Source organism: Embiotoca jacksoni, unplaced genomic scaffold (genome assembly GCF_022577435.1).
Source record: "Embiotoca jacksoni isolate LCO1_2020_lvr unplaced genomic scaffold, fEmbJac1.0.p SCAF_12, whole genome shotgun sequence".
Taxonomy (NCBI): domain Eukaryota; kingdom Metazoa; phylum Chordata; class Actinopteri; family Embiotocidae; genus Embiotoca; species Embiotoca jacksoni.
In genome coordinates this window covers 4,526,322-4,539,325 of record NW_027185252.1, presented here as the reverse complement: position 1 = coordinate 4,539,325, position 13,004 = coordinate 4,526,322, and the positions used below count along the sequence as shown (strand labels likewise).

Here is a 13,004-nt window from a genome sequence, read left to right as displayed (position 1 = left end):
ATTCAGTGGTGAAATCTGTTCCTGAGAAGGCAGCGACCTCTGAATGTGACATATATCTACATTGAATTGACACAGCAGCTCAAGTTCATGTCATACATGGAGAGAGTTCTCGGTGTCAGCACATTATGTCCTTATAAACAGACTCTACTGGTCTTTAAAACCTGTCAGCTATCGCTACATGTAACAAGCCAGCCGGTTAGGTCAGTCATCATCCGGTGATTATCACCACACTCGAGCTGGGAAGGACGCGACCCGCAGCGAGAAGGAGTGGATAATATGTGCCGTGGTAGATTGTAGAGCTGAAGCAGGGTTGTTCTCTGCCTCACTGGTGACCGTTTAACACGGTAAGAGAAATGGCTGCACCTGAACTATTTTATGGGCAAGCTGAGGCAAGAGGAGCGAACAATACTTTTAAACCTGACTAGTTTTACTGGAATATGTGTAACGCCTAGTCCATTCATGAACAATGACTATTATAAATGAATAGAAGTCATACATTTATGATTATTGAACATGAATAATTGACATAGACACAACTATCATGTTATATCAACATTTCTTTTTAGCTTTGATGAGGCTCTGCCAACTCTGAGCACACATCACTGGATTTCTATCAAACATATCAGTCCGCTTTGGGCCTATTTTTTGATTCTCTGGTGTACAAGTGAAGAGAAATCCCCACTGACAGCTGCTTAAAGTTCACAGAACTCCTGCTGTTTACATGTTGTGAACTATTTAATGGTGTCTGTAATGATTCATCAGGCTCCCTTGTGTCACTGAGCGGTTTCTGGCTCCAAAAATCCACACAAAAAAAAATAAAATCATTGAATCCATATATAAAAAATATCGCAGATATATTCCCGCTGAGCCAACATGAAAACTATTTTCATCCAGTAAGATATCCAGCTGTTTGACTTTCCCAATGACAATGCTAACATGATGAAGGCCGTCTCAATTCGAGTACTTACACTTTGCTTTTTTGAGTGTACAAGTGCGTTCATACCGATAAGTAGGGAAACATGTCATGCACTACATGAGTACCTGGACAACAGAAAAAAAAAAATGTTGTTTGAAGCACTGCTAAATGGTCTCTATGTTGGCTACGCAGCAGGAGGGGAGGACGACCGGCCGATTCAAACTGCTGAACTTGGCGGCAGACGAAGCTTCAGCTGCACCGCACTATAACTACAAGTGTTTATTTTGAAACCAAGTATGTGAATGTTTACTGTGTACGTGTGCGACTGTCGAAGTTCACGCAATACACAAGTAAGTGTACCGACATGTGAGTGTACTGGAAATCTGTGAATTGAGACGCAGCCGACGTCGAGCGGGTATAATGTTCACCATGTTAACTTACCAGGCGAGGTTGATAAGAATGTCGAGTGTGTAGGGTCCACGGATCACCAAATATATTACAATTCATGATAGATTTTACATTTTTAAATTTAATTTGTTCTGTCCAATTGTTTAGCAATTTTCTCTTAAACTCAAAATTGACAACTTCATGGCGCAACAAGAAAACTCAAAAGAACAATGACAGTAATTGTCGAGACATTTTACAGGATAAGTGGAGAAAAAGTCACCTGACTGAGTTTGGTATTTACATGTAAAACCTTTGAGATACCTGGATGCTTGCAGAAAGCCTCAAAGATGAAACAAAATCTTCAGAATATAAATTAGATGAATCTGGTGATGCAACAAAAACTGTTTACTTTCCTTGTTGTTTTCAATCCTCATTTCTGTTTTGGCTTTCCTTCATTACAGGATGCATGTCTCTAAGCTGTAAGCATGTTTTCCCTCACCCCACTGTATCATTTGAATAATTCATATACAGCCCAGAGGACGTTAAACTCACCAACATTTTGATTGTACACCAGGTTGATGATTTTCTGCGGTTCATACGGTGCTGCAACCTCCTCTGTTTGTTTTTGTGTGAAAAAAAAAACAACCAAAAAACCAGACAGCTGCAAGGAGAAAGGGAGGCTGCTGCTGCTGTTGCTGCTGTTGCTGCTGCTGCTGCCATCCGAGTTGATGATGGTTTAACTTTTGTCAAGCCAACGACGCGGCTCGACGTGTGACCATGGCAACCACAGAAACCACACTGAGGGGAACGATACAGGAGCTATTTTTACTGGTATCGCAGTCTGGTTTTTGGAGCAACACCAGTTTCTTTCATTCAAGTTTGACCGCTGTCCAGACCAGTAGACAATATTTATGACGTTTGTTAGTCTCCCTTTAAAATCTTGTACATTAATATATGTAATTATAAATCCTGTAGTTGGACATAATAATAAAGTTTATGTTTTCTTTTAATTATGGATATCGGAAAAAGACTGAACTGGGTGTGTGCATGGAAATGTATAAATATTTATATACTGTAAGTGATAATTTTGGATTGCTGAAAAAATACTATAAACATAAAAGGAAACCTGCACATGAAAAATTTGTGTTCATCATCAACTATCAACCTTAATCTCTCTGTTTTTATATGTATGAAGGACTTCCAACTTGTCATGCCATCAGCATCAGTATCTCTGTGTGTGTGTGTGTGTGTGTGTGTGTGTGTGTGTGTGTGTGTGTGTGTGTGCGTGTGCGTGTGTGTGTGCGTGTGCGTGTGTAGGCAGTCTCATAAACATGATAAATCAAGCACAACACATGATGGAAACTTAATGCTTCCACCACACTTGCCCCCTGTAGAGTAGATGATCTGATTCGACTTTGGAGGCCCTTTGCTCCATAAATTTGCATATTAATGAGAGAAAAACTAATTCTCTCATTAATACTATAACTCTTTCTGGCTTTAAGATACGAAAAACATACCGATTTAATGCATGAAAACAAGCGTGTTGACAAAAAAAAAAGAAACTACTAATTAACACACTAATTAGCTTAATCAATGACCTCATTTATATTAATTGACTGTGCTATTAATGCATCACACTGATGGCTGAATATAGCAGTCGATCAGAGTGTGTTATGTAATTTATATGCGCAAGTACAGTAACTCCGGGTCTATCTAATTTTATTCCCTGCTTGTCATTTGCATGGATGTTAATTAAATCCTGATTGGAGTGCAGAGTACTCTGTGGAAGAGAAAAGTTTGGGGAATAGGTGGAGACTGTTCAGTGCTATCTGGTGACGTGAACGTACCAAATACAGGCCAGCCAGTGAGCGGCCAGCCCAAAAACACACACCAGCAGCACCAGCACAGCCGCCCCGTACTCGATGTAGTGATCCAGTTTACGGGCGACCCGACCCAGACGGAGGAGCCGGACCACCTTCAGAGAGCTGAACAGACTGCTGATCCCCTAAAACCGGATGAAAGAGGAGAGACGTAGAAGGAGAGGCAAGAGATTAGAAACATTATTTAATGGGGGTAAAAAGTAGCACTCATAAAGTTGAAATTAAGTTTCGCTTTTGTGAATGCTACACCGAACACCTGAAAGTGTATTTATAACACCAAAAAATGTGCTGCTCTAATACATAGTCTACCTTTTTTAACATTTAATACACATTATTACATTACATTGTACTTGTGTGCAGCTATAAGGACATTTAGGTGTTTATGAATGTGCAGTATTTGTCCGCAATAATAACTACCAATGTTTTAAGAGCTAATTTATATCATCATACCGACAATATTGTCATTCATTTTGTGTTAATAATGCAGTTATAGTTTCTGAAAAATAAATGAATAATCACTTATATCGGCTAACAACTGCATATTGTACTACAATCCATTCATTACATGTTTATATATTGCTTATAAATGCTGTTTATACATATTACTGTGCTATTGTTATATATATGTATATATATATATATATATATATATGTATATATATATATATATATATATATATATATATATATATATATATATATATATATATATATATATATATATATATATATATTTAAAGTATGATTCTAGTTTTTTGTTTTAGTTCAGTTGCTGGTAAAAAAAATTATTTTATTATTTTATTTTCCTATCCACCTCTGTGTGTTTTTACACTTTGTGATTCATGAGTGATGTGGCGTCAGTAAAGCTGCAGTTTGGGAGTAACAAAGTGCTCGCTGGGTAAAATAGCTTTTCATGTCAGAAAACAAACCTCAGTAACAATAATCTTCCCCTAAAAAAATCTTTAACTCTTTACTTATCTTACCTAATATATAAAAGTAGCAGTGAAATTTACTGTGAACATAATACTAATAAATAAACTCGGACATCCAGATAAGACATTAAAAAAAACTGTGAAACATTATTTCAGAGCACTGGGAGAAAAAAAAGCATTTTAAAGAATCAATATGAACGTGTACGAACCACAACATAACAGCAAACACAGAATACAGAAAGACGACGAGAAAAATGTATAGATTCTTAAACACGATCCTGAACAGCCTGATGAAAGTTTACAACTTTTATCAGTTGCATAACCAGCAGCTAAATGTCTACTCAGCTCAATTGTACACTGAAACACCCACTCTGATTCAAACAGACAACTGCAATCCCATCAGTCTGCTTTGCAGTTGCAATGCTGGTGGTATTCTGTGTGTGTGCGCTTGTGTGAGTGTGTGCGTGCGAGTGTGTGCTGGCAGGGGTATTGATTTTGCTAATGTGCTGTGGTCTGCAATGCGAGTACAACTGCAGCGCTCGCTGCCACTTGATCTGATCTAGCTGCCTGCCAGACACCTCAGATTCAGCTTCTCTGAAATCCCTTTACAGCTCTCTGAGCTCCGACACAATTCAATTATCAGGGCAATCTTGCTGTTGAGGTCTGCAGCAAACTCTGCAAACACAAGTTTGAAGAAAAGTTCACCAGTGAATGGGTGTAAAAGAGGTTTAAATAAAAGAATGGTTGGGAGTTGACAGTATGGTGCTTTTACCTTTTTGCCAAGATGCCGTTATGGGACTCACGTTTGTGCACTAAATTAGCTTAGCTCAGCATAAAGAAAGGTGGAAACAGTTACAGAATATACGTAGCAGCTCTTTAAAAGTTCATCAATTAAAACAGCGTGTCTTGTTTGTTGTTGGGGGCTGTACTGTTAATGAAGATGAGACAGCTGCTTGTGTTTTTGATGGAGCTGACTTTTATTGAGACTGAAGACAACATGATGGAATAACTCTCAGCAGTCGTCTCCTTTTCACTAACAAAGGCTCAGTGAATAAAGAAGATAGAGCTCATACTTGTTAAATATTTTACAAAGGAATATGTTAAAGATATCGTTTTTAAAGTTCCTCTTCTGGCGTTGATTAAAACCCTAAAACTCATCTCAGTTCATCAACATTATATATTTAAAAGATCTTTCCAAGAAAAAAAAAAATCCCTTAATGCCTTGAAGTGGCCGAGTTGTGACTGTACATCTTTGCCTTCATTAAATATGCACAACTCTATGAATATGCCATCTCCACCCGCCCCTCCACTACTCACCTGCGGTTTGAGCTGCCTGCTCGATGATATGGAAAGCCCAGATTTGTAACATCTAAAACCCTGACTGTCTGAATCTGTGTTTTGAGGCTGTCAGTGGTACACTGCAGATGCAAAGTGGATGTGGACAGACTGCTTTTTTTGAACAGGAGCAATGACCGTGTTAAAATTTTTATTTATATTAGACAGTGGTCTTTAAAACTTCCTGAAAAATAAATTCTATCTCTCCTGGGAAGCAAAGTTTGAACAGCAGTTGCTCTATTATGTATTACTAGCAACCATTTATCATTTATGGTTTCATTTTTTATTATCCCTTTGCGCTGTATTTACAAAGTTTAGGTCATCAGACCTTCATCAGGTAGGTCACTAATGAATTCTGCCCAACGAGGGTCTGTATTTGAATCAAAAACACTGTAAATAAAATCAATGCAAGATATCAAAGGTGTTCACAGTAAGATGCAGCTGGCAGCAATGATTACAACTCCAAAATTATGATGAAAATCTCAGCCTGTGACACCCAAAAAGGTTCAATTAGCTAAATAAGAAAACCAAGAATACATGGTTAAAGATGGCCAATAAAAAGAAGAGATTCTTACAATACACGGCACATTATGTTCAAAACTCCCATATTAGAGCACATTTTCAAAGCCAGGACGACTTATATTTGGAAATTTCAGCTGTAATCAGTCCTAAATGTCACATTAGTTCTGATGTGAGGACTGAATCCTCTCTCATGATGCTTTAAAGATGCTGATGTTCATTTCCAAAATATTGTAGGAGGCGATCCCGGCGATAAAAAGCTGTGGCAGGAAAAACAACAAGCAACTCATATCTCAGCTTGTTTTCTCTGACATCTATTTCATGCGTTGATGCGCCTGCTGTCGTACTCTCATCGAGCACTACAGCTGAAATGTTTGTGTGAGGGGTGAATGTCACGGGAAATGTGGAGAGCGAGCGACTGTTATTATTGTTGAAGCCTGATGTAGTTTATGTAACGTGTTTGTCAAGTGTGCATGTGCGTCTACAGGTAAAATAAATAAAACACAAATTCATTATCATATTCTAATCAAACTGAAGCCTACTTGAGTGACAGCTCGGTGGTTCCAATTCTTCCCATCGCGTCCCATGCATGAATACAGGCAGAAGAGGAAGAAGGGCGTGAGGGGGGGAGGAGGGCCATGCAAACAGAATGGAGGGATGGAAAAAAAACAAAAACAAAAATGAAGCACAAGTAAGAGAAAAGACACTTGATCATTAGTAAGCGATGGAAAAAAAAACAACACATGGCAAAATCAATATTCAATAATCAAACAAAATGAAACATAAAAGAACATCTCGTCTTTGTTGTAAAGTGAGTGCGTAGTGGCTAAAGCGTGCACTGAAAGCTTTATCACTCTGAAGCACGACGGGCTTCATGTATTGTGGGTTATCAGTCATTGAAATCATCAGACTCAAGGTGACATACGGCGCTTTTAGGCTGCCAAGAATAACTTTGACAGCCGCTCCCTGTTAATGATCCTCCCTTCCCTATTTGGAAATCTGTTTGGGAAAACAGCCATCAAAGTTATTCATGTCAGTCGTTAAGGTCTGTAGCAGCGGCAAGACGTTTCGGCGCCGGCTTAATAACGCAGGCAATTGTTTACTCGCTCTCATTTACCCCTGCAACGGATGGCCTCAAAGCAATCTGGAACAAATTGGAGTCGCTGAATTGTTGCAGAGGCACGGCGGAAGACGATCCTGGAAGTGTGGTCACAGCTCTGATGTCCATTTACAGCCTCCATAACCATATCACATTCGATCCTCACTGTACATGAAGCCAAAGCATAATGCTGCACCATCAAGCAAACAGCTGCAACTAAAAATTACTGTCATGAGTGTAGAGGCGTTTTGCTTTTTTGTTTTTTCAGTGAACTGATCACTGTTAAGTCTGTAACAGAGAAGAGGAAAGCACACCAGTGTTGAAGAGGTGCTGACTACGACGAAAACAGTTATGACGGGACAGTCCTCTTCAGAGTACGCAGTGATAAAAACACAGAAGACGACTCATTGTGAAACGTCAGTTTTTGAATATTTTTGCGACATGGCTGCAAGTGTACAGTGATATTTCCTTCAATTCTTTGTTGTTAAATTCATAAAATATGTGTAGAAAATTGTGAGAAATGTTCATCACAATTTCCCAAAAGACCAAAGGGACACCTGTCCTGGCTCCACCCGACTATTGCACACAGCCAGCTACTCTAAATGACGGACCAATCAGTGACTAGTGGGTGTGGCTAAGTGTGTGATGACCTTAATGTAGTTCCACAGCAGCGTTTCAGGGCAGAAAAAAGTGATATATGGTGGTCAATGCTGATTGGTTAAAGGCTCCAATAGTTTTAAAATTAAGCCAAGGTCTAGGCCCATTAGGATGCAACAAGAGGAAACAGTCCCCACTGAAGCTTGGCCAGACCCACTGATTCACGCAGTGAATTTGGGTATGGTAACAACAGGCTGGATGATAAGCTGCAAAAGGACAAAACTATGATATCGTTTTTATGTCACATGTCCTGAGTGCAACAAACTAACATGGTGATACCAGACCCAAATTGACTGCACAAATAAATGACCAAAACCTCGAGTTAAGTTTGAAACGATGGGCGCAGCCGGTCAGCACTAAACACCATATGTGCCGAAACTCTACTGCAAATACATTTAGAAAAAGACGCTTGACTATAATGTCATCACACTAAACCACCGACACTGGTGGCTGATTGGTCCTCCCCTAAGAGTGGCTGAGGGAACATTAATGCAAACAAGTGTTCCAGACTATAATCACGTAATCAGGTTACAACAAATTATATTGTTTCAGGTGCAGAGATATTACCTGCCACTTGCGCAACACGAGTCTTTACACACATGTTCAACAACCGAGAGTTGTACAGGCAGCTGCTCGAAAGAAACAAAACAAAGGAAGAGGCACAGAATGGCACCTGCAAGTACGCAGCCAAGCAGCGAGCGCACAAAGCAGCCACCACGTGACCAGAGAGAAAGTTTCTGCTTGGTGAGCGCTGGACGGGAAACACACTCTCTCAGGTTAACTCTGATCTCAAAGTTGAGTTCTGCTCGTACAAATCGACCTGACTTTTGACAAATTGGGGGCGGAAACTGATAGTGTAGGAGGCATAGCACATATTTCTGCTAATGTTGTACCTCAAGGAAACACATAATGTGCGAATGAATGTAAACATAATGTAAACATAACCTGGCTGTTTACAAAAATCTCCAACGCGCACCTGTAATCAACAAATCAACGGGGGACTCTGCTGAAGATCGTGTAGCAGGTGCCCTAACCACTCAGGTATGGGGACGCGCATCGTGAGGTCCGATGGACATCTTTAAATTTATCATTTTGTCCATCTAACAGTCCAAAATGCAAAAGATTTTCAGTTTACTATCAAACATTAGAAAGGAAACCAGCAAAAATTAACATTTTGAAGGTGGAACCAGAGAACTGGCGACATAATTGCTTAAAAAATGAGAGTCAATTATGGAAATTGTTGCCAATTTGATGACTAATTTCAGATTTCAAACAGCCTGTGTTCATCATAGTGAAAAAAAAAAAGGTCTCCAAAAGGGAACAGTGCTGCTCTTTAATGTGTTTTTAACAGGTTTTCTCAGACAACAAACACAAGCTATTCAGAGAGTTTGGTTCTGTTTTGTTTTTCTTCCTGATACTGCTCACAAGTTCGACACGAGCTCCACCCTTTAAACCACATAAGGCTGTTGTTTTTCCCTCCTGCTGACCTCTGACTGCTTCTGCTCTGGCCTCTTGAACTTGTCAGCGTTTAGGATGCTGAAGCATTGAAAGACTAGAAAGGGCCAAAACGCTGGACCTGCAAATACGACTCCGAGCTCGCTGTCCACCGACGAGCTTTACCACTGCATTTCATATTACTGTGTACTGCGTGTGCTGCCCGACGGTTCCCTAGAGCCGACATGCACTGGGCTGCTCGCTGCGTGACACGCTGCGCTGTTAAGTGCTATCACAGCATTTTACACACCAACGTTGCCGCATACACACACACACACACACACACACACACACACACACACACACACACAGACACACACACACACACACACACACACATCATGAGACATGACACATTAAACCACGCGCAGCCACACACAATGATGCATTGACATAATGAAAACCGGCAAATGCAGAAGCCCGTGGCTCCATTTAATCAATGTGTATGACTGTGTCTGCTGGAAAAAAACAACAGTGATCTCCAGGAACTGGACCAGATTCAGAAGCTGTGGTCACGACCATGAAGATAATTTAAATCACAGCCAGAGGACTGACCAAAGACAGACAGACTATCAGGAAACCTTCATTCACCACCATATACCCGAATTTATTCACATACATACCACATGAAAAGATGTTAAATCTGCAATACATCCAGTTACATCTCTAAACACTTGTCTGGTAAAATATTAAGTAAGCCTTTGTTCAAACCACATGTTTCCCCTGATTCAGGCCCTTTTGTCAGCTGTCATAAGGTGTTAATGGTTTTAGGGCATCATTCGCACAGCAGAGCACTGGAGAAGTGCCCCAGTTTAACAACATAACGCTCTTTCCCCAATTAAAATGTGCCAATTATCTCAAGATCCTGTGATGGCTCTCCAGCAAACACTCATCACACTGGAAGAACATTTATAAATTCACAAACAAGCATGTTATTATGCCATTCGTTCAAACTTGTTTTTTCACTGTTGCTGCCCAAAATAACAACCAATGACAACTTGATCAACAGCGGTTATTAAATGTGGTGCCTGGAAACCTAACAACCTGTCAGTCACCTTAGAAAACATAATTTTTATAACTTTGCTCCAATTTAGAGGCAAAAAACAGCCACTATTTGCTATTGACTTCCTGCTGATTGATTTGTTTGTACAGTTTCCATTTTATGTCCGGCTGTTATTGTTCACACCAGTGAATGTGGCTGTCTGATTATCCTGAATATAATTTGGAATAATGAGCTTGTTGTGTCAAGTGAACAACTTCACAATGCACTTACCACCTCTACTTGCCAAATTTAACTTGCCTGTGACTTCTTTCTGTTTCTTAACAATTTGACACAAAACTTGATGTGTGCTCTCTGCCCAGGTTTCCGGTCCAGTCATCACAAAACCTTTTCCTCATTAAAGACAAACAGCAACTGGTCACATTTGAGCAGCGGGAACGAGCAGACGTTTTTGCATTTTGGCATTGAAGTTTGAAGATTACCAAAACCAAATCTGAAGAATTTCCTTTTGCTCAACTGTCTTATTAATCAACTAATCATTTCAGCTCTATTTACAATGTCACACTTACCTCATCGACATTCTCGAAGGCGTTGATGACGTCGTATGGCAGGCAGGACAGCAGGTCGATAACAAACCAGGTCTTCAGGTAGTTCATTCGAATGAGTTTGGGATCCGAGATGACCTCGCCAGCGGGTCCCACGAACGTGGTGTGGAAGTTCAAAACGATGTCCACCAGGAAGATGACGTCCACGATGCTGTCCACCACCAGCCACGTCACGTTGTTCTGCTTCATCTTGAAGGAGACGTTGTAGGGCACCATGATGGCGGTGTAGAAGGTGAGGATGAGGATGACCCAGTCCCACGTGGTCTTGAAGAGGCAGTAGTGCAGGATGATGTGAGGAGGGGTTTTGGGGGTCTCCTGCTTGTACTGAGGTAAGATATCTGAGCCGAGCTGCAGTACCTGCCAAAACAAAGTGTGTCATGACAAAACACAAAGATACAGCTGGAGGCCAAAAATACTGCAGCTTGGGATTTAAATTACGTCATCCTGATGGTGACTAGAGCTCAGCCTCTCATAAAAAGTGGTGTAAGTCTTTTTTGTTGGCCTGAAATAAAAAAAAAATTCCCCTGTTCACAATTTCTCTGTGTCTAAACTTTGTACACAGCATTCAAGTTTTTTATTAAACTTCAGCTTTCCCAACGTTTAACGTTTAACGTTGCACCCTAAGCAAAGTATAGCAAAGCAAAGTGATAGTTTCTATAATTAACATGATAATTTCTTCCGAATGTACCACTGTTTAATCTATTTTAGCTGAACAAAATCCGATATGAAAATCACATGAATAACCATTACCTCAGCCAGGCGGGAGTGCTTGTGGACATTCTCTCCTTTGTGAACCGTGGGCTGCAGCTGTTGTAAGACTCCTCTGCTGCTTGTTAGAGCTCGAGTGAGTCGAGCAAACTTTCCCCAGCCTGAGGATTACGTACACATACAGTATGCGCAATCTTTAAAATGATCATGTTTCCTGGTACTGTATAATTCCTGGGGCTACAGCAAGTTTTCCCAGCATGTAAGTATCAGGGTCTAAAAATGCCTTTTTCAGGATTAAATAATTGCTAATTATGCTCATCAAACCTCGATTATTGTAGATCATGCAGGGTATCATCGGCCTAAACAAGCCCCAGGTTTGTATTTTGATGTGTTTGCAATATCTGACTGATTTTATCTGGAAGATTTGGTCATGTAGAGCTGAAAAAGATCAATTTCAGAAACACATTTTCAAGGTCTCTGACACAAATTGGCCAGCAGATTCGTGTGAGCCAAATAAGCCTTTAGCAAGGACGTGTTTTGTCTGGGTTTAAAAAAATAATAATAATTTTGTCTTTTTAACTAAAGCAAACTGAAGAACTTTTAACTGTCTGGTACTGATTCACAAACAGCTGTAAAATATATTATCTAACCACGAAATAAAAAATTACTGAATCAATTTGGCATTGTGCTCCTAAAAAAAACTGTCCGAATCATGATAGACAGGATCAAAAGCAGATATCATCAAAACCTGGGACACACATCAAAACTTAATCACAGACAGTTCGGTTACAGATGTGTGTGTGCTGAACTAGTAGTAATTTTTACCAGGAACCAGACATCATTTGAGTTGGAGGAGACCAAAAACAGAGCTGCAAGGAGAGTCAGCATTGGACTTATGTTCACCCGGTGGATAAAAAAACATGACTCCAAAAGAATGACAATGCTGTTCTGTCTTTGCTGGAAGTGCAAACAGGCAAGTATTTGCTAATAATTGTTTAAAAAGGTGGTAATAGGTCAATGTTGTGTTAACAGCCTGTTTCTGCTGACCCCATGTGGTCAAAAAATCATGTAAATTTAAACTATTGTCAAGATTAAACAGTGATTGTGGTGATGGTTGAAATAAACAAAACTGTTGCTGGTGTGCATTGAGGTGCATCGATCCATCACGACCTCCTCCTTAACTGCTGTAGTAGTCCATCGTATCACTTTTAATTTGCCACTGAATACTGTACAAATGTGCCCTATGGTCTAGTGCATTTTTTGTGAAAGTCCAGTCTACACTCTACTCAGACAGCAGAAACCTCTGCTTGTTACTGTTGCCTGTCTCAAGTCTTCATTAAAGTCCTACTTGTTGCTGCTCATGCCTGGAGTAAAATCTGTTTCATTATAATTGAACATCCCTGTTTTTATCTCTATTGCTCGTATGTAGTTGCCCTCCTGCACTAATTCATGCTCTATTTTGGCTGTCTTCA

At 40.0% G+C, this 13,004-nt stretch overlaps 1 protein-coding gene across 2 annotated transcripts in view; it reads right to left on the bottom strand.

Moving 5' to 3' along the window:
- Positions 1 to 13,004, bottom strand: part of kcnh1a (potassium voltage-gated channel, subfamily H (eag-related), member 1a) — a 45,666-nt gene that overhangs the window by 18,701 nt on the left and 13,961 nt on the right. For both annotated transcript variants that reach the window (XM_069144301.1, XM_069144302.1), the window contains 3 exons: positions 11,575 to 11,693; positions 10,789 to 11,181; positions 3,151 to 3,308 (listed from right to left, as the gene is read on the bottom strand). In XM_069144301.1, coding sequence (XP_069000402.1) covers positions 3,151 to 3,308; positions 10,789 to 11,181; positions 11,575 to 11,693 — 670 coding nt within the window. The remainder of the gene's footprint in view (positions 1 to 3,150; positions 3,309 to 10,788; positions 11,182 to 11,574; positions 11,694 to 13,004) is intronic.